General features: G+C 44.2%; 1 protein-coding gene across 6 annotated transcripts in view; it reads right to left on the reverse strand.

Moving 5' to 3' along the window:
• The window catches only part of AFF3 (ALF transcription elongation factor 3), a 631,738-nt gene that overhangs the window by 155,072 nt on the left and 454,853 nt on the right, over positions 1-21,813 (reverse strand). For 4 of the 6 annotated variants that reach the window (XM_059891654.1, XM_059891653.1, XM_059891651.1 and 1 more), the window contains one exon: positions 19,197-19,250. The exons of the other annotated variants lie outside the window; for them this stretch is intronic. In XM_059891654.1, the coding sequence (XP_059747637.1) occupies positions 19,197-19,250 (54 nt within the window). The remainder of the gene's footprint in view (positions 1-19,196; positions 19,251-21,813) is intronic. 6 annotated transcript variants of the gene reach the window in all.

The raw sequence follows: 21,813 nt of genomic DNA on the forward strand, positions 1-21,813 counted from the left end.
ACTGTTATATGCCCCAAACCAGATCCCACTACCTCCCCACCTAAAATCCAACATTCACTGCTGAATTCCATGTCCACCTGCTCATCTGTACGCAGGGTTTGGCTTCCCCTCTCTCCTCCTTCCAGCTTGTTCAGCTTTCTCTTGAACCCATTTCTGTCTCCACCCCTTCTCATACTCCAGATCTCACTGAAATCGCTTACTCCCTCCCTCCCGTCATTCCTCTAGATTCTATTTCCCACCTTGCTTCAGTCCATCTCAAATCTACGTTGTCCCTGCTGCTTCTAAAGTACACAAACCTCCTCATGGCCTGGCCTCAACTCATGGCAGTTGCTCCCCTGTACTCACTTTGCACTGACCTTGACTGTGGCTTCGAGGACCAGGCCCTCAGAAAGCTGAGGCTGAGCAAGTGCCTTCCAGCCCTGTCAGGCCCCCTCACCGCTCTTTTTCTCTCCCCATCGGACCATCTGAACCAGAATTCCCTCCCTCCCACCTGCACTGCACTCCCTGTTCCAGGGAAATCTCAGGCTGCCCGGTTCCCAAGGCTGGTCTCCAACCCAGGAGGCTCCCCATCACAGCTCTGTCCCGCCAGCTGAGTGTGAGTTTCAGAAAATTTTAGAGTTTCAGGGGTCCTCTGAGAGCTCTATGAGGGATCTTGCAATATACGTGTGCCCAAATTATCTTTATGAAAGAGGCAGACACCGTGATGAAACTCCGCCGGAGATACACGTAGAGGCCGGACTCCTGCAGCCTGTGGTCCAGGGCAGGGTTTTATTTTGGAGCATCTGGTGACACAGTGCCCTTGTGTCCTTTCTCCCCACACCCCTGCCCTGGACTATTTCTCTGCTTCCTCTGACCTGCCTTCCCCAAAGATATTTACCTCAGGCCACGGGCAGGGGACTGAGGCCGTGAATGAACTTGTGCACTAGAGAAATCCTCTGCAGAGGGACTGGAGAGGCGTTGGTGACGATGCAGACCAGTGGCTGATGAACTGCGTTGTCAGTGGCACCCCAACCCTTTTAGCAGGGGAGAGCCTGTGCAGGAGGGCAGGGGCCTCAGACATCTCCTCAGCCACCTTAGCCCCCCAGAGGGAAGCAGGCTGTGACAGTGCGTGCCGACAGCCCTGCAGGGTCAGGAGAAAACTGGACTTAAGGGAAGCTCCCTAGGACGAGGGCTGTTAGATAAAAGGTAGAAATTCATTCTGAGGGAGGTTGTGTTTCAGGAGGATGTTTACTTAGTGATTAGGAACCAGGGATGGCTCAGACCCTGAAGAACCCGCCTTCAATGCAGGAGGTGCATGTTTGATCCCTGGGTCAGGAAGACCCCCTGGAGGAGGAAATGGCAACCCACTCCAGTATTCTTGCCTGGAGAATCTCCATGGGCTGAGGAGCCTGGGGGGCTACAGTCCATGGGGTCACAAAGAATTGGACATGACTGAACAACTAACACTTTCTCACTTTCAAGAACTAGGGAAAGGCTAAGTTCATTCAATTAACTTAGTGTTTAACATGGGGTTAATGTTATCTAGAATTCAGAAGCCTTTAAGGACTTTTCAGCAGAGCCTTCTTCCCTTCTCCTTGGGAACCTCTGGAAACAGTGACTGGTCATCAGTCCCTGAGGCTTGGCTGTGCTGGCTGGAATGCAAGGTCAGAACAGCTTTGCTGAAACTGAGGGAGGGTGTGGCCATCGCTGCAAGGCCCACAACCTACCTCTCTGGGCCCCGCTGCCTCTTGCAAATCTCAACCACTGTTAACTCTTTCCCCTGCAGAACTGAGTCCCAAGGCACGAAAAATCCCCAGCTGTTAAATCCAATGTTGGCCTTTGCAGAGGTCTCCCATTAGCCCAGGGGGCCCCTCTGGTCAGGGGACAGGACAGTGAATTCTGTTGATCCCTTGGTCTTGATCCCTTCTTCAGCAGCAGTGTTCCTTATTCTTGCTCTTACGTGTCATCAACCGCAGCAGATCGTACCCCACTGATCTGGTGGCTCAGATGCTAAGAGCTTATCAGTTTGTGGCGGTCAGAGGTGGGGATTGTGCCTGGGAGGTGCAGGCAGCATAAGGAGGATGGGCTGATGAAGGTCCCGGAGGAGTTTTCAAGGAGAGGGGAGGAGGAGCAGCAAGTCGTATCCTACAATCTCTGGGTGCTGCGTCCTCACCCGCAGCCTGCCCCCTTCCTCTGTCATTTGGACTGCACATACCTTTGAGGGTCCAGGTCAGATATGCTCCTCTAGGAAGCCACCAGACGGTTCACCTGCTCTGGTCTCCTGTCTTTGAGTAACACCACGGACCCCTGTCCTGGCTGGGTGCTAGGGGTTCCCTCCTCCTAGGCTCTGAAGGACCAAGATGATGTATGTAACTCCTTGCATCCTGTGGTCAGGTGGTCAGTAACAGGTGAAACAGTGCGAGGGGGCTTGGCATCAAAGCTTCCTGAGGCTGGAGCTGCTGCAGCTTTGGCAGGGCTCTGAGCCCATCCGGATACAGCCCTCTCAGGGTCCTGACACCTTGCACAGAAATGCTCTCTCTCCATTTCACCCCCTAGCCCCGCAGGGCCAGTGTCATTTGAGCAGGGGCTGAGAATGTCATATTCCCATGGTCACTGTCACTCCAGGGCTGAGCATGGGGCCCCTGACAGAGCAGGAACTTAACTGAACAGATTCTCCACCGAACCAAATGAGCAGAAATGGACCACTGTGGTTACAGGGGAAGAGCTGGGCAGCAGAACAGGAGAAAAGGGCTAATACGATGTCACGACGAGAATTCGTTCTAACTGCAATTCAAGTCTATTAATTGATAGGAACGTTAAGATCATTACTCCAAATGGGTACCTCTAAATGTGATTGTTCAAGAAAATTTTATTTTTCTCTGCGTATATTTCAGTCATATTCTTGGAAAGAAACCTTCTTCCCACTCTTAGAAAGTGCAGAAACCGGATGTGCTCAAATCTAATTTTCATATGGAAAGAGTTTACACACCATTAGGATTTCTTACCTGAGATCATCATTTACAGTAATTCTAAGCTTTTTCTATTAAGGAAAAACACTTAAGCTTTTCCTTTTTTTAGAAGCCAGGGTGATTTCAACCAAAGAAAAATGAAAGCATTAGTGGATATTACAGAAATGGCATTGCCTCCTAGATCCTGCAGTTTGTAAGTCCTATGTTTATTGCTGGTTCCTTGACAACAGGGAAATGACTTTTTAAATCTTATGACACCAAGTAAATACTTCCTTCTACCTTTCCCTTATTACTCAAAAATAAAGTCATTAATTTTTTTTTAAAGAATGAACATGAAAGCCAGTGATTTTTGGTGCCTTATTTACATTTAGGTTGGTAATAAGTAAAGCACTCACAATACCTCTTTCTTTTCCCCTCATTATTTCCAATGTTAAAATATCTTACACACATAATACCCAGGCTTTTCACTATGTAAATATGTGCTTTTCAGAACTCTGCAGGCAAGGACTTCCCTGGTAGTACAGTGGATAAGAATCCTTCTGCCAATGCAGGAGACAGGGTTCTACCCCTGATCTGAGAAGATTCCACATGCCTCAGAGCAACCAGCCCGTGGGCCACAGCTACTGAGCCCACACTCTAGGGCCTGGGAGTGGCAACTACTGAGCCCAAGTACCATGACAACTGAAGCCTGTGTGACTAGAGCTTATGCCCTGCAAGAAGAGAAGCCACTGCGATGAGAAGCCTGAGCCATCTCAACAAAAAGTAGCCCCCAGCTCTCTGCAACTAGAGCAAGCAACTAGGTTCCAGCATAACCAAAAAAAACAAAAAAAACCAAAAAAACCCTCCAGCCAAGAAATTGAAGACAGGCGCTTTAGACACTCAAAGGATTTTGTGGGCTCAAAGTCAAATTCTGAAGGATGACCCATTTGGCTGTTCTTATCCCACTGATCTGGTGCCTCAGATGCTGAAGAATCTGCCTTTAATGTGTGACATCCAGGTTCAATCCTTGGGTTAGGAAGTTCCCCTGGAGAAGGGAATGGCTAGAATCCCATGGACAGAAGAGCCTGAGAGACCAACTTTTTCACCCCACTGATCAGGCGGCAGGTGTAAAGCCAGGGTGCTTGTAGTCAGAGTGGCCCCTGGGCAGTCAGTCTCACTGGCAGCCCAGAGGAAGCTGGGGGCTTCTCGCTGGCAGCCCAGAGGAAGCTGGGGGCTTGGTGTGTAAGTGATTCGATTTCTGGCTCTACTTCCTAGTGTTCTTTACCAGCTTGGTGATCTGGTGGTAACACTGGCTGTCCATTTCCAGCTCTATAAATGATAACACAAAACACTCTCTCAGAATGGCGTATTTGAAAGAAAATATGTTGAACAAAGGCTTTTGTATTCCCAGGAATGAAATGTTATCAAAAGTTTATTACTTGTTATGAGAATGACTACAGTTTCAGATCTAGGGGATTTATCTTCTAAATATTTAGACACAACTGCCCGCCCCCTACATCCCCACAAGAGGGCATCTCCCTTCATGAGCCAGCACCCTGGGAGCTTCTTGCTACTTGCAATGTATTTTCAACCTCCCCTGATCCACTCTACCAATTCACATGTTTGGGTCAACCTTTCCCTCACAAATTTGGGGTATCATTTTGATTTTCAGCCTAACTTAAGATACACTAGAGAAAGAGGCTAAATGTTGTCAACAATGCTTTAAGAAGTAATAAGAACAGTTGCATTTCTGGGTCAGCTGTGAGCAGCCTCCACACCTCCTCAATGACCTTCAAATGTTCAACTCGTCTACTTAAAAGAAAGCTTTGAATTCCTCAAGTTATGTATGATATGAATAGGAAGTGGCTGATAGCTATACAGGAAAAAGTGCTGGGTCTGGAGTTAATTTTTGACTTTTAACGTTGTCACTTACTTCCTAGCTCTATGGCCCTGAGTAATTTAACCTTTTCAGGTCTCCACTTCTGAATATACATTGAGAATAAATAATACACATCCCATCAACTTTAAAGGGTTGAGTAAGGTAATGTAGATGAAAGTATTCTGCAGATTTTAAATCACAGAATAAATGAGGATTTATATAAGTGTAGGCTCAGAGCCTCATATAGAGTAGGGTCTCAATAAGTGGAAACTGAATTGCAGGGTATGAAAGAGTCACCACTAATTCCTCTGGCAACTTGATGAGTAATCCAGGGGTGAGGGAGGGTGGGAAATCCCGTTGGCAGATTGTACTTTGGTTTAGCATGCTCCAATCCGCTTTCTTAACTGACACCGGGATGGAAGTAATGAACTTCAATATCTGGTTATATGGCTCTAAGGAATGGCTCTAAGGAATCAGTTCAAACACAGGGAATTTATTTAATCCTTGATGGCATGGGCCCCCTGGAAAGGCAGGCAATAGGCCTGGCCTCAGTAAGTATCTGGAGAGGGCAGAAGTCCAGCTGAGGGACACCCCTTTCCTTCCCTCTCCTGTCCCCTCACCTCCAGCCTGCACCTGCCTGCCTGCCTCCTCCCCAAGCCCGGGACCTGGGAGCCCCGGCTGGGTGCTTCTGGCCTCTTCCTTCTCTTATTCTGCTTGTACCTGTGGCTGGTTTCATTCACCTAGGCACTTAATTCTTCTACTGATCCCTGTGGTTCCTGGAGTTTTATGTCTCTGCTTTGAGGTCAGAGATGGTATTTCAAGTGTCTTTTGAGTCCCCCAGCCCTAGTCTGAGGACCAAGTCTGCAGCAGGTGATAGCTGACGAGGAGCCCGGACACCGTGAAGATGCTGGGCTGTGGTCCTGAAGGCTGCGGGCATCCGTCAAAGGACTGAAAGCAGGACAAGGACCTGCTTAGCCCGTCTTTCAGAAAGACGGTATTTAGGGCAGACTTGGTGGGAGACTGGGAGAGAGCGAAGCCAGATTTTAAGGGAGGGAAAAACAGGGCCACAATCCTTATCTGAAACCCTCAGGTCTGGATGTGTTTTGGGTTCAGAACATCTTTGCATTTTAGGAAAGCAAACCAATGCTTACACCACACAGCCTATACATCCCAGGCAGGGTCTGGGTGCTCTAATGACTAGATATTCACAGCGAGTGGGATAAAAGCTGCACATCACTTTCAATCGGTTCTGCCAGAGGAATTTTTAAAAACCTCAGGTGTTCAGAGCTTTTAAAGTTTATGGATTGAGAGAAAGACTGTGGGTTGGTATTTCAAGGAAAGCCTTCTAAGAAGGATGGGTCTTGCTGACCAAAGACTCTTGTGTTTTGCTGAGTGCCTGGAATGGAGTAAGTGGAGGGGTCAGGGAGAAGAACTGCTCAGCCCCATAGAAGGCAGGGTGTCTGGACTGTGGGCAGAGACGGGCAGAGGGCAAAGAGAGGGGCCGGCAGGCTGGTGCAGGATGGATGCTGAAGCTACCCAAGGAAGCCAGGCAGAAGAAGCTGGTGGGGCAGACAAGGGCTTTTAAGAACAGAAATGCCTAGTCCTCAGTTTGAAATCATCTGCATTGTTTTCTCTAAGTCCCCTCTCTGTCTGTCCTCACATACCTGATGACTGCCTACAACAGGACTGTCTAAGAGTGATTTTAAAATTTCTAGTAATAGTGCTAAAAATAAAAAGAAATGGCGTAATTTTAATAATATATTTTATTTGACCCAATACATCCTAATAGTGTCATGTAATCAATAAAAGGGTTTCCCTGGTGGCTTAGATGGTCAAGAATCTGCCTGCAATGCGGGAGACCTGGGTTCAGTCTCTGTGTTGGGAAGATCCCTTGGAGAAGTAAGTAGCTACCCACTCCAGTATTTTTGCCTGGAGAATTCTGTGGACAGAGGAGCCTAACGGGCTACAGTCCATGGGGTCACAAAGAGTTGGACATGACTGAGTGACTAACACTAACAATCAATAAAAAATTACTGAGACCTTTCACTTTTTTTTTTTGTACCAAGTGTTTGGAATTTGGAGTGTATTTTACACTAACAACCTTCTCTCTAGTCCAGACTATCCACATCTCAGCAGCCAGCTGTGCCTGGCGGCTCCTGGACTGGGCAGTGCAGCCCTAGATTCCCCAGGGGCCTCCGGGTTGGGCGGGGGGCCCGGGCCCTACTCCCAGCTCTGTGCTGGGTGAGTCTCCCTGGTGGGGCTCTCACAGACTCAATGCTTCTAGCGCTGGACAATCTGACTCCAGTAATTCATCAGCCTCCCATCAACCAGGGGATTTAGGCCAGGTACCCTATCTATAAGCACAAACATGTTCTTCTCTAGTTAGATCTTTTGAGAAAGGCTGGAAGCGTGCCCTGAAACTGCAAGGGAAAATCGGGAGTACGACTTTCTCCGTAAAAACTCTGATTTTACATGCGTGCCCATAGCTTCAAGGCATGGAGCAGGTGGGACTATCCCTGCCCCACTCTTTTAATTATCAATGAACACGTGTAGTTTTGACAACTGTAATAAAGAGATTTCTCACACTAACAATACAGCCCTACATTTTGACTTGTTTTTACTGGTCAGAGATTGGATTTCATTTGTAATGATTAATCCTGAGACTCCATGAAACTTATACACACTTGAATGCCATAAAATAAGGGAGCTGATGAAGAAGCCAAAATAAAGTATCTGCAAAAATAAACATCACAGGGTCATTTTTCTCTGGCTAAAGAACTCTCCAGAATCTCTGAAAAGATGACTTATGTGTGTGGCGACAGCCCAAACCATGCCAAGGCACTCACTAAACATGAGTCATCCAGAACTTAGCCCCGCGTGGATGCACCCACTCCTCACAGCCTGGTGCCCCCTGCACCCACCCCAGCAGTGAGCCATCCAAGCCCATTTAAACAAAACTGATTGTTTTTTGTAGTGAGGGGTGTGGATAAAATTCTGAAATGGATTGCCTGAGAAGTCAATTTGACATATGATCACCTAAAATCTCACTTTCTCAGAAGAACTATAAAAAATTTCATTAACATCACACCAACCTCCAAGGTCCTCCTACCAGCATCCCGTCATTTAACAGCATCGAGTCTCAGGTGGTTTATACACAGGAAGCTAAAATGACTGCATCGCAGCCAAATAGTGAGCAATTACACGCCAAGTGTATCGTGTGCTGCTGTCATTTAAACTTAAGCTGCGTTCCACAGGAAAGGTATTATGCATTGCATAATCCAGGGGAGTGCCAGCAACATGCAGTTATATCTACCCCCACTTTGTTTTCTACAAAAGAAAGAGAATCAAGTTTGCTTGTTACTCTTCTACACTGTTCTCCCTTACGCACCACACACGTGGTCTCTGGAAGCCCAGAGCTTGGACTAACGGAAGGTCTGCGCATGGTATGACACAGCGTGTAATTTCTATGTTCTGGTGGGATTACTGATGGCCACGGAGAGGGAGGCGGCCAGCCTCTCTGCTCTCTTTGCTCTTCTCTTCCACCGTCTATTTCTTCTGAGATCCCTGCCCTGCCGTGGAGATTTGAAGGTGTTAGGTCTCTCAACTCAATTTTCCTTCCCACCTCTAGGAAATAAAGCCCACCCGGCTCTTTCTAAGTAGAGACTGGAAAAAGGAGGGGAAAGCGGGTGAGGGGCACGTTTCACAAGAGTTCAGGTCAGGTTCCTGCAGATCTGCGAATTCTTAGTGCTACATGGGGTCCTGCCGCACATACAGCTGAGCAGACCTGTCTGTGGCACGAGATGGCCTTCTGCCCATCCCTGACCTGGGAGTGGGGGTCGTGTGTGTGTGTGTGTGTTTGGAATTGTGGATATTCTACCTTGAAACAGACTCTCCAACTCAAAGACCAACTGTTAAGAGCCCAGAGTCTTTACAGAGAAAGAAAATGTGGAAATTTCAGGTCTACAAGGAAAATGTGGTAAGAAAGAGCAATGACTAAGACGATGAGTTACACTTCCGGACATACTTCTACTGTAAAGGCTGCTTTTGTTTTACGTAAGCAAGGCATTCTGTTCTGAAAGAAAGGTCCTTGGGATGAAAATAAGAGAAAAAAACAGGTCCTAGTAAGGATCCAAGTCCTGATAACTGTTTTCAGGGTTAGGCAGCTCTGCCACATGTTCAGAGCTGATGACTGGTAGATTTGAGGATCTGAATTCTCCTCCTGGTTCTGATGTTAATTATTTAGCCATAAACTTCCTTGTGGCTTCTTTACAATGGGAATAAAGAACCCAATTCCCAATCTTCTTTATAGGTTGTTGCTGAAGAAAATGTGATAAAGTGCTTTGGAAGACATTATTTTATTAACATAATAAATATTATGTTAATATTAACCTATTAACATAAATGCAGTAGTAAACCTGACTATGAATTTGCATGCCATCAATATATCTACTGCCTGTTTGACAAGGTCTCATCTCTAACATTCTATGTATGATTTTTTTCCTCTAAAACTTCTCTGTATATTCCCAGCCTGTTCAAAATAGAATTCCAAGTATGTATCATCTGCAGGACTGGGCAATGCTATGTTGTTTCTGAACCTAACCCAAAGTTCCAAGAACCAGACCATCTCTAAACTTCTTTCCAGTTTGAAAACTCATCTAATCTAAGCAACAACAATCTCTAGCCAGGAACCTCTCCTCTTTGCCTTTGGACTATTATTTTAGCAGCTTATTATTTACTTTTTTTAAAGCTCATTTCCCCATCCCAGGGCTACGTGTCTCCTGACACCACTAATGATGGAGTGCTGGGGCCAGCCTGGGCATCTCTTCCCTGCTGACTGTCCAAGAGTCAGCCTGTGACTCACGCCTTGGGCTCTCCAGCACTGGGGTGCTGGGTGGCTGTCACCATCATGTTTACAGGATTTGGAAATTCCACCTCAAGCTCTACTCCAAGGGTGTTGATCCTGGCTAGCTGCTTTCATGAAAAACAATCCAAGCACCCTGGCTCACTTGGGGAATCTGGCATTCTTGAGCTTTTGATACTGAGACAGTGGAAAACTTTATCAGTATCCATGCTGCCAGTAATTTTTATCCATTTGAGCACTTAATCTTTTACACATTTACCCAGCAATTTCCAAGGCTTACTACAGATCAGAGTTAGCAGTCTTCTGCTAGAAGAGAATACCTCATGGTTCTGATAGACATGTTAGTAGACAACATGAGAATGTTTTAGACATTTAGGCATCAGCATTTTATAATGTCCATCATAGAGCCCTTCTACATGTTTTGTTGGAATTACACTTAGCATTTCATTTTCTTTGAAGCAACTGTAAATAGTACTGTATATTTTAATTTGGTTCCTAGTTGTTGTCAGCATACAGAAACCTAATTGATTTTTGTGTGTTGATCTTCTATCCTGTAATATTGTAGAACTTGTTCATTAGTTCTACTTGATAGGTTCTTTGGGATTTTCTATATAGACAAGCATGTTGTCTTCAAATAGACACAGTTTTACCTCTTCTTTTGCAATATATGTCTTATACTTATTTTTCTTGCCATATTTCAGTGGCTAGAATTTCCAGTATGATACTGAATCAGAGTGGTGACAGTAAACACCCTTATCTCGCTGTCAACCTTAGAGGGACAGCACCCACTCTTTCACTATTAAGTATGATGTTAGCTGTGGCTTGCAGATGTTCTTTGCAAGGTTGAGGAAGTTCCCTTCAAGTACTGAGAATTTTTATAATGCATGGGTGTTAAATTTCCTCAAATGTTTTTTTCTACATCAACTGACATGATCATATGCCTTTTCTTCTTTAGCCTGTTGCTATAGTTGATTACGGAGAAGGCAATGGCAACCCACTCCAGTACTCTTGCCTGGAAGCAGTCCACGGGGTTGCTAAGAGTCAGACACGACTGAGCGGCTTCACTTTCACTTTTCACTTTCATGCATTGGAGAAAGAAATGGCAACCCACTCCAGTGTTCTTGCCTGGAGCATCCCAGGGATGGGGGAGCCTGGTGGGCTGCCGTCTACGGGGTCGCACAGAGTCGGACACGACTGAAGTGACTTAGCAGATAGTTGATTACACTGGTTGATTTTTGAATACTGAACCAGTCTTGCATACTTGGAATAAATCCCACCTGGTCATGAGCATGGTCTTTCTATACAATGTAAGATTTAAGTTAACATTTTCTAAAACCTTTTTTTAAATGTCTAGTTCATGGGAGATATTGGTCTGTTATTTTCATTTTTGTTTTGTCTTTGCCTAGCTTTGGCATCAAGGAAATGGCCTCATATGATTTGGGAAGTGATCCCTCCTTTTTCTTTTTCTGGGAGAATATATAAAATCAATGTTAACTCTTCTTTAAATATATGGTAAAATTCTGCAGTGTATCCATCAGAGCCTGGAGGTTTTTTTTTTCACGGGGGAAGCAAATTTTAAACAACAAATTTCTTAAATAGTTACAGGGTTCTTCTGTTCAATCCCTGGGTTGGGAAGATCCCCTGGAGAAGGGAAAGGCTACCCACTCCAGTATTCTGGCCTGGAGAATTCCATGGACTATGTCCATGGGGTTGCAAAGAGTTGGACATGACTGAGTGACTTCACTTCATTCTGGTTAAGTATTTCAACTTGGCTGAGTTTTGATTATCTGTTGTTTCCAAGAATTGGTCCATTTCACATAAATCATCAAATTTATGTCTATAGAATGTTCATAGGATTATCCTATCCTTTTGACATCTGTAGGGTCTATAGTGATACTTCCAGTTCACTCTTGATATTGGTTATTTGTGTTTTCTCTTTTCTCTTCAATCATGCTGGAATTTTTAAAATTTATTCAAAGAACCAGCTTTTTGCTTATTAATTTTCTCTATTGTTTTCCTGTTTTCGATTTCCTTGATTTCTGCTCCTAGATGTATTATTTCATTTCTTCTGCTTGTCTTGGCTTTTTGAGTTTCTCAAAGTAGAATTTAGACAATCGATTTCAGATCTTTACTCAATTCTAACATAAGCATTTAGTGCTGTGAAACTGAAGTGTAAGTGAAAGTTGTTTAATCATGTCCAGTTCTTTTATGACCCCATGGACTATACAGTCCATGCAATTCTCCAGGGCAGAATACTGGAGTGGGTAGCCTTTCCCTTCTCTAGGGGATCTTCCCAACCCAGGGATCAAACCCAGGTCTTCTGTATTGCAGGAGGATTCTTTACCAGCTGAACCACAAGTTTAGTTCAGTTCAGTTCAGTCATGTCCAGCTCTTTGCAACCCCATGAATTGCAGCACGCCAGGCCTCCCTGTTCATCCCCAACTCCTGGAGTTCACTCAAATTCACGTCCATCAAGTCGGTGATGCCATCCAGCCATCTCATCCTCTGTCGTCCCCTTCTCCTCCTGCCCCCAATCCCTCCCAGCATCAGAGTCTTTTCCAATGAGTCAACTCTTCGCATGAGGTGGCTAAAGTACTGGAGTTTCAGCTCTAGTATCATTCCTTCCAAAGAACACCCAGGGCTGATCTCCTTCAGAATGGACTGGTTGGATCTCCTTGCAGTCCAAGGGACTCTCAAGAGTCTTCTCCAACACCACACTTTAAAAGCATCAATTCTTCGGTGCTCAGCTTTCTTCACAGTCCAACTCTCGCATCCATACATGACCACTGGAGAAACCACAGCCTTGACTAGATGGACCTTTGTTGGCAAAGTAATGTCTCTGCTTTTCAATATGATATCTAGGGAAGTCCATTTAATGCTGTAAATTTACATATTGGTGTTGTTTTAGCTGTATCCTACAAATTTTGATATGCTGTCTTTTTTTGGGGGTGTATGTTGTAATTTTTCTTTCTATGTATATTAAAAATTTCTTTTGAAATTTCCTTTTGACCTATGGGTTATTAAGAAGTGTACTGTTTAATTTCCAAGTGTTTGGAAATTTTCCTGTTGTCTTTCCATTACTGACTTTTAGTTTGACTCTGTTATGGTGAGAGAACACACTATGATTTCAATTCTTTTTAATTTGTTAAAGATTTTTTTTATGTACCAGAATAAGGCTTATCTTCATGAATGTTCCATGGGAGACTGTGTATCCTACTGTTGCTGGGTAAAGTGTTCTATCAATATCAATTAGATCCTATTGTTTGATGGTTTGGTTCAGTTCATCTATATCCTGTCTAGTAGTCTATTAATTGCTTAAAGTAGGGTTAAATCCTTAACTATAATTATGGATTTGTCTATCTATCTTTTCAAATCTATCAATTTTTGCTTCATGTATTTTGAAGTGCTGTTATTTCTCCATACATATTTCCAATTGGTATATCTTCTTAGTGGGTTGACTCTTTTATCTTTATGTAATTTCCCTATTTGTCCCTAGTAATTTTATTTGCTATAAAATCTACTTTTTAATATTAATATAGCCACTCTTGATTTTTTAAATTAATTTTTACATGATGTATTTTCTGATATTTTTACTTTCAAGCTACCTATGTCATTATGTTTGATGTGAGTTTCTTGTGGACAGTAAATAATTGGGTCATTAAAAAAATCAACTCTACCAATCTCTATTATTTAGTTTCTGTATTTAGACCACTCACATCTAGTGTGATTATTGACAATGTTAGGGTATAATTCTGCTATATTGTCCATTATTCACTGTTTTTTCCTTTTGCTTCCTATTCCTCTTTTTTTCCTCTTCATATGGTTTACTAGTACATTTCTCAGATCATTTTGCTTTATTCATAGTGTTTTTTAATATGGTACTTTGTATAGTTTCCTTAGGGGTTGCTTTAGGTAGTGCCATACACATAGATAACTTATCAGTCTACTGGCATCCACTTTGAAGTATAGAAATTTTACCTCCATTTTACATCCCTTTATCCTACAGTTTACCTCGGGACTAGCATACAGCTTTAGAAGTCTGGGTCCAAAATATGAGGCCCTGTGGTTCCTGACCTTGAGGTGTGACCTTGAGGTCTCAAGCCATTCCTGTACCAATAACATTTGTATAGGCACTGGGCTTGCAGTTTAAAGAAACATAAGAATATAACCATCCACTATAGCTCAGATCTCAGATGTTATGATAAAAGCTCTAGGCAGATGGTCAGAATCAATATATAGTATCATACCTGTGCGGAGAAGGCAATGGCACCCCACTCCAGTACTCTTGCTTGGAAAATCCCATGGATGGAGGAGCCTGGTGGGCTGCAGTCCATGGGGTCGTTAAGAGTAGGACACGACTGAGCGACTTCACTTTCACTTTTCACTTTCATGCACTGGAGAAGGAAATGGCAACCCACTCCAGTGTTCTTGCCTGGAGAATCCCAGGGACGGGGGAGCCTGGTGGGCTGCTGTCTGTGGGGTCGCACAGAGTTGGACACGACTGAAGTGACTTAGCATAGCATATCATACCTGTGGCTATAATTGGGTAAAATAAAGTACTGGTCTCAGAAATTGTGGACCCCACCATGAACAGCCACTCCACTTTTAGGATTTGTTTTTATGCTAAGTCGCTTCAGTTGTGTCCGACTCTGTGAGACCCCATGGACAGCCACCTTAAAACCAACAAGCAACTAATCATGTTTCTTGCCCTTTATTGCTTTTCCAGCCCCTAAATCATCCAGTTAGTAGAACAAAGTACACAGTTCTAGATCATGGAATGTATTATGTTCCCAGGTCAGTGTGCTAATCCTTGGCTAAGTCACATTTTGGCATGATCAGAAAGGTACTTTATAATCATATAGTTGGAATGAAGAAACTGGTAGCAGGAAGACCAGGCTTCTATAGAGGGCTGGGAACGAAGCAGGGAAGGTCTGAACAAAGGTATGGCTACAGAGACGTAAAGGAATAGAATTATTATACGCAGGAGAAGCTGTGGGATTAGAACGTGAAAGGATACAGCAAGTGACTGGGCTCTGGAGATAGGAAGGAGATCGAGCCCATGGTTTTGACTCTGGGTGGCAGCACTAACGAAAGAGAAAGATCTGGGGGATGGGGTGGAATGGAGAGCAATGTGAGGTTCTGAACACATAAGAGTTTGAGGTCTCGGTGACTGGCTGGAAAGACTGGTTAGGAGCTCGAGGAGGACATGAGAGTTAGGGATCTTGATTTGGGAGCTCCTGGACAGAGGTGAGAGTAAAAGATGTGGGAATGGATGACATCACTGTTAGGAGGCTGCTGAGAAAAAGAAACAGATCAAAGATTGAATGTTGGTAAGAGAAACAACAAAACAAATCAAGGGAGTGCAGCTGGACGGCAAAGAGTAGATGGTTCAAAGCAGGCATAAGCTACAGGTCATAGACTACAAAGACGTCAAGAAAGTTAGGGGCTGGGAAAGGGCCACTGGTCTGGCCCAGGACAAAGAGGTCATGGTGGCACACAAGTCCAGATGCCAGAAACCAGAAGCAGAGGACAGGAAGTCAGAAAGGAGGGCCCATGGGAGGTCCAAGGACAGGACAGAAAGGACAAGCGTGAGAGCCCGGCAGCTGTGACGCTTGATGGGTGTGGCTATTCCACTCCAGTACTCTTGCCTGGAAAGTCCCATGGACAGAGGAGCCTGGTAGGCTGCAGTCCATGGGGTCTCGAAGAGTCAGACACGACTGAGTGACTTCACTTTCACTTTTCACTTTCATGCATTGGAGAAGGAAATGGCAACCCACTCCAGTGTTCTTGCCTGGAGAATCCCAGGGATGGGGGAGCCTGGTGGGCTGCCATCTCTGGGGTCGCACAGAGTCGGACACGACTGAAGCGACTTAGCAGCAGCAGCAGCAGGGAAAATACCAGAATGTTGCAGGCTGGGAGGAAGAGTACCTAAGGAAAGGATGAACCGGGCCTGCGGAAGGACAGAGGGAGGAGAGGAGGTCAGGGAATCGGAAGGGAAATGGGTCAGGAGGAAGCAGGGAGGAGCAAAGCTGGGGGAATATTTCAGGTGGAGACAAAGCAAGTACAGGACACTGACCCAAAGCCTCTGAACACATGATCACTTTTCTTTTTAACCTACAATGCTTCTCCTATTGAAATTTGTGTCATTCCGTTGTGGCCTAAGGGGTTTCCAAATCCGACTAATCAGCAACATTAATTGGGAAACCTAAAAAATGCAGATTCCTAGGCCCAAACCCAGCCCCAGTGAATAACAATTTCTGGTGGAGGAGGCCTAGGAATCTGCACTGGAAAGCCTCCTCAGTGATTCTTATGGCGATCTGGGTTTGAGACCTCAAGTATGTTTTAAACCAAAGATGTGTATCAGAATGACAGGGGCAGCAGCTGAGTCCTCAGGGCACAGCTACTGACATTTCTAAAAGCTCCCCAGGAGATCTGGTGTGCACCCTGGTTAAGAACCACAGTGAGGAGATGGGACTGAAAAAGCAACCTGGTCAGGAAGGATACTGAAGTCATCAAGCAGACTGCTTCTCTGTTCCTGACATCACCTGACAATTTCCTCTGGACATTTTCCCTATCAAAACAGTGCCTGCTCCCAGCCTGGCTGATGCAGGCAGACTGATGTGATTCCTTGCGACTTGTCAATGCATTTCCGAGGCAGCCAGGCCGGTGGGGAGGTCAGCTCTGCTCGTTGGAGAGAGACTGGCTTTGGAACTGTTTTTGCAGCTTCTTTAAGGGAAAGCATATAGAAAAACATTGCTCTTTCTCTGAACTAACCACACACTGAACCTTATGAAAGAAAACAGTAAGATGCAGAACAGAGACAAGGTGGTAGAAAAAGCCACATTTCACTAATTCGAAAGAAAATCTGATCAAGTAGACTCATAATTAATTTGGTCTGAAAAATCCTTGCTCTTTTCTGTTGATTTTTTTTTTTTTAAAGCAGCAGCAACAATACATAACAACTACAGAAATGACAGCCTGACACATACTTGTCTGGCTTTGACAGAGGCTGCAAGCCCAGCCCTTTTAATACCTCCCAGAGAAACATTTTCTTTTATCCAAAATGGTGGTGTGATCCAGTCCCTGCTCCAACAGCCCCGATGCCTCATCTGTTGGAGTCTTTTAAGTTTACGGCACAGACGGAAGCTGTCAGTTTCTCTCTCTTTTTATAGGACATTCACATTTGCATTCTCAACAGACAGTACATGCCTCAAAGGCCATATTCCCCCCAACATAATAATCCTACGCTTGAAATATGAACAAGATAATAGTAGCATGAAAATACTCTTACCCCGATGAAGGCTGGCTCCAGCTGTGGCTTAGTAAGTCAAAAACTAGTAAACTTGCTTGTAATAACATCCTAAAAATTCCAAAGGTTATTTTCCCTCATCCACAGTTAAAAAGCCATCTCCTACAGAACACTGTCATGTCTGTGACGTGTCCAGGATTAAGGCAAGAGAGTTCTTGGTTATAGTAATTTGTCTGGTTAGAGATTAAAGAAAAAAAAAACTGGACTTGAGCTGTCAGTTAATATTTTTCACTTAACAACAACAACAAAAAAAGCCATTTTCATGCTTCACGGCAGAACTGTGTGATTTTTAAGCAGGTAAATTCTCCTCCGTGTCTGGCATCTGATAGTTTTTTTGCATGTCAGCGTAAGCAAGCAAGCAAAACACGACCGATGAAGTTTCAAACGCGTCTTAGTTACATAAACGGAAGTTAGCTTTCTTTGATATAGAATTACCGAAGCATCTCACTGAAAAAGCAAAATCCTCCTTGCAATTAATAAAGAATTGGGGTATTCTAACTGAGCTGAAAACTAAGAACCTTCAAATTCCAAATGTTTCCATTCCTGGATGAGCTTTGGTATTCACATGTTAATAGGATGCCTGCTTTTTTTTTTTTTTTTCTTTTGGCCAATGTTCAGCCCAAAGAGTCTGTGAAACAGACTTTTTCCATCTTATGACCTGTTTTAGAATTTCTTTCTTGCAAAATGTTAGTTATTTTGCTTGGCAGATTGCCTGAATTCATTCTTATTTTCTCTCTCTCCTACTATTTTACCTCTCTCCTGTCTCTCTTCTCTCCCATCTTTCCCCTCTTTTTCTTCTATTCTTTGATAAATTATATATTTAAATTAGAGTTCACTTGGACCTACAGTCAATGTGTGACTTGGCAGGGTTGCTAGAGTTAGCAAATAAAAATACATAATCCCCAGTGAAATTTGAATTTCAGGTAAAAAATATGCCCCCCCACCCAGTTTTTTTTTTAAGTGTAAATATATCTCAAATGGGGCTTTCCTGATAGCTCAGCTGGTAGAAAATCCGCCTGCAATCCTGGAGACCCTGGTTCGATTCCTGGGTTGGGAAGGTACCCTGGAGAAGGGATAGGCTATCGACTCCAGTATTCCTGTGCTTCCCTGGTGGCTCAGATGGTAAAGAATCTGCTGCAATGCAGGAGACCTGGGTTCAGTCTCTAGGTTGGGAAGATCCCCTGGAGAAGGGAATGGCAACCCACTGCAGTACTCTTGCCTGGAGAATCCCCATGGACAGAGGAGCCTGGTGAGCTACAGTCCATGGGGTCGCAAAGAGTCGGACAGGACTGAGTGGCTAAGTACATGGTACACATGTCTCAAATACAGCGTGAGACATACTTACACTCATAAACTATCCCTTATTCATCTGAAACTCAAATGGAACTGGGTGTCTTGTATTTCATCTGGCAATCCTAGTTTAGAGGTAAAACAGAGGGACATGAAACAACAAAGACTTCCATTTACAACTCCTGGCAGAAGAGACATTTCCCCTCCTGTCCTTCTGAATGCCTTTGGTCTAGGTACCGCATTCTCCACGGCACTGCTTCAGGTTATTTTCGATCAATCCAATTTGAATAAAAGATCCACAGAGGGTACCACATCCTGATACTGAAGAAGTCCACTCAGAGTTCCAGGGCTGACCCAGTATCACCTGAATCCAGAACTTGTGAAATTGGTCCCTCAGGCAACATGCGATCTTAGTCCAAGCAACAGATACCATACAAACACTTGCGTTTTAATGGCTCACTTTTCTTCCAAATTTGAACCTCGTATTTAATGCTTTCAAAGGCACTGAATTCTGCTGTTCTGACTCTGAGGCTGATTTGTAATGGTATGATTAAAAAAAGAAGAAGAAGAATTCAAACGTACTTCAAAATGTAATGAAATGATCACCTCTTGGACATTCTGAGGGGAAGATAAAAATAATGATATGCTACAGACATTTAAAGATGAGATAAACCCCTTAATTATGCTAATTCTTAATTCAAGTGTATTTCCCAACATCTAAGTACTCCCAGGGGTATAACACAATTTAGAAGTGCTGTTCTCTAGTTTACAGACACAGTCATATTCAGTATTTGGAAATAATCTGCAGTCTAACAGCAGAAATGAAGGCTGTAGCGAAGTGCAGTTAAAAGCATGAGCTCAGGCGGCAAAATGAGTTGAAATCCCAGCTCTGTCACACAATAGCTGTGTGACTCTGGGCAAATTACTTACCCTCTCAGTGCATCATTTCCCTTATCTGTAAATGGGGATAACCATCCCAGAGAGCTGTGAGAATAATATGAGTAAAATCTTAGAACAGTGCCTAGCACATAGTAAATGCTCAATAAATTTAAGGGGTGAGAGTCATACGACCTAGCCAAAACTGTCAGCAGGAAAACACAACTCACAAAATTAAGAGACCATCTCCATTTTCACATGTGACTCATGAGAAAAAAAGATGTTTTTGTTTTTGTGGTCAGATGGATAACATCTATTTTTTCAAAATTAAATAAAAAGATATTTTATGTATTTACTCATTAAAAGTCCTCTGTTTTTAGAGTAATCTGCTTCTGAAAGTAGCATCACCCTGTTTCAAGAAGTAAGGCTGTAGGGTCACCAGTTCTACCCAACTACTGGTTGTTTTTCTTGTCTCACCCTGCTTATTAATTTTTCTTACTTGCCAAAACTCCAAAAGCAAATGAATAATACTCTCCCCCATCCCTATAATCCAATTAATCTAACTCAATCCTCTCAATTTAGTGTTAAACAGACTCTCAAATGAAGCAGTCCCCATTCGCCGGGTTTCCCGCCATCTGGTGACGCAGAGCTTCCTTTGTTTGTGTTTGGAGCAGCTGCTGAGCCCGGCAGTGCCTAGGTCTACAGTGCAGCCCATGTTTCTGCGGTCTGAGGTGGTGTCAAAGAAAGGGTGCTTTCAAGTCCAGCACTTGTAGGGGAACTTCCTTGCTGGGACACGCTACCTATGTGAGCTCTCCGAGCCTGGGTTCTGCATCTACAAAAAGGGAGATTCTAATGCTGTCGATGTTCTCGAGTTGCTATGAAGATTCAAAGAACTGACTCATCTACAGGGTGATCCTGTGTTCAGTTTATGCCAGCTGTGCCTGCATCACTGTTATATATTGTACAACCCTCCGAGTTTTAGAAAGCATTAGCACACGTCTGGTCTACAGTTAGAATTCAGTATTTGTAACCTCTTTGTCATGATATATATACCCCCACGGTACTATTTGAAAGAAATGCTTTCCATCCCACAGAGCCATCATTTTTAAAGCAGGAATGACCTTCTTCACACAGAAGGGTGAGTGCATATGTGTGAACCTTTTGTCACCTGTCCATTATTCCTACAGTCCCTGTCCCTTTCTATGTGTGTGTGTGTCTGTGTGTGCACGCTCAGTTGTGCCTGACTCTTCACGACCCCATGGACTGTAGCCCGCCAGGCTCCTCTGTCCATGGGATTTTCCAGGCAAGAATACTGGAGTAGGTTGCCATTTCCTTCTCCAGGAGATCTTCCCAACCCAGGGATTGAACCTGTGTCTCTTTCCTCTCCCACGCTGACAGGTGGATTCTTTACCACTAGCGCCACCCGGGAAGACTGTTCAGCCATTTAAGAAGCTCAAAGTGGAGATGGAATTCTCTGTGGCAGAAACTCGAGGGCAGAGGCTTAAATACTTTACATGCTTCAGGGGGATCATGTGAACACTGCTTTACCAAGACACACTCTGCCAACAGCAGAAGGCCCTTTGAGGTGAGCAGGTGGGCCAGGGCTGGGGAACTGTCCTTTGATGTCTGCCAGCTTCTTGGACTATCAGATGAATTCCAGACTCCAGCCCCTGCTATTTCCAAGACCTCCATCACTGTGCAGAAACACTACCTTGACTCATGACCAGGCTTCCTCCTGACTCCTCCCGCAAGCCTCCTCCCAAGCTCTGTGGGCTACAACTCTCTAAACCTTATGGTGGGAGAGCAGATGGTCAGGGCTTTTAGGGAGATGCCAGCCTTTTGCTCAGAAACAGGATTCCTTCCTTCCTATCCTACTTCATGAGCTGTCTGCAGCTGACCTAAAGCAGTGCCTCCAACAGGGACCTCAGCTCTTGGTCCCAAGCTGGTCATTGCCAGCTTGGGAGGTCTGACTTGCTGAGACCTTGCCTTTCCCATCTGCAGTATGAGATGTAGTAACATCACTGGACTGTTATGAGACTGAAATAAGACAGCGTGTCCGGCAGAGGGCTTGGCACAAAGTAGACATTGAATGCACGGAGAGTATCATTTTGGTACCAGGCTGCCTGAAAGGGACCAGCATTAGAGAGAGGCATGGGAGTGCAAAGAGAATCTGTGATCTGGGGGTGGGAGGGATGGGGAAAACTCAGTTTGTAAATGTACAAGCTCTGCAGTTTGCAGGTTTACATTTAATTAAAATCCACAGAAAAGAAAGAGCAAATCAAGCTAATAGTATTTCTGAAAGAAGATATACGAAATACACAGCGGATGTATTCAAACCAGCCTCTCTGTTACCCTGCATTTATTCATTTACTCACACTAATAATCTTTTACTGAATAAGTATTATGTTCTAAATGCTGGGCCGGGCTTCAACACAAGAATGTGAAGCAGCTTTATGAAAGAAAACATTTGGATGAAGCATAATCAGTCTGTTAATGTCAGGCAATATTTATTGATTACGTACTGCCATCAATACATATGGTAATATTTATTGATTTACCGCAGTCTCCCTTGGCCAGAGTGACTCAGAAAAATATTGCCATCTGCTACAACCACACTGAATACAGAGGAGCTCCAGTTTACTAATGAATGTCTCTTTGGACTGAAAGAGCT

The sequence above is a fragment of the Bos taurus genome, chromosome 11, assembly GCF_002263795.3.
Source record: "Bos taurus isolate L1 Dominette 01449 registration number 42190680 breed Hereford chromosome 11, ARS-UCD2.0, whole genome shotgun sequence".
NCBI classification, from domain to species: domain Eukaryota; kingdom Metazoa; phylum Chordata; class Mammalia; order Artiodactyla; family Bovidae; genus Bos; species Bos taurus.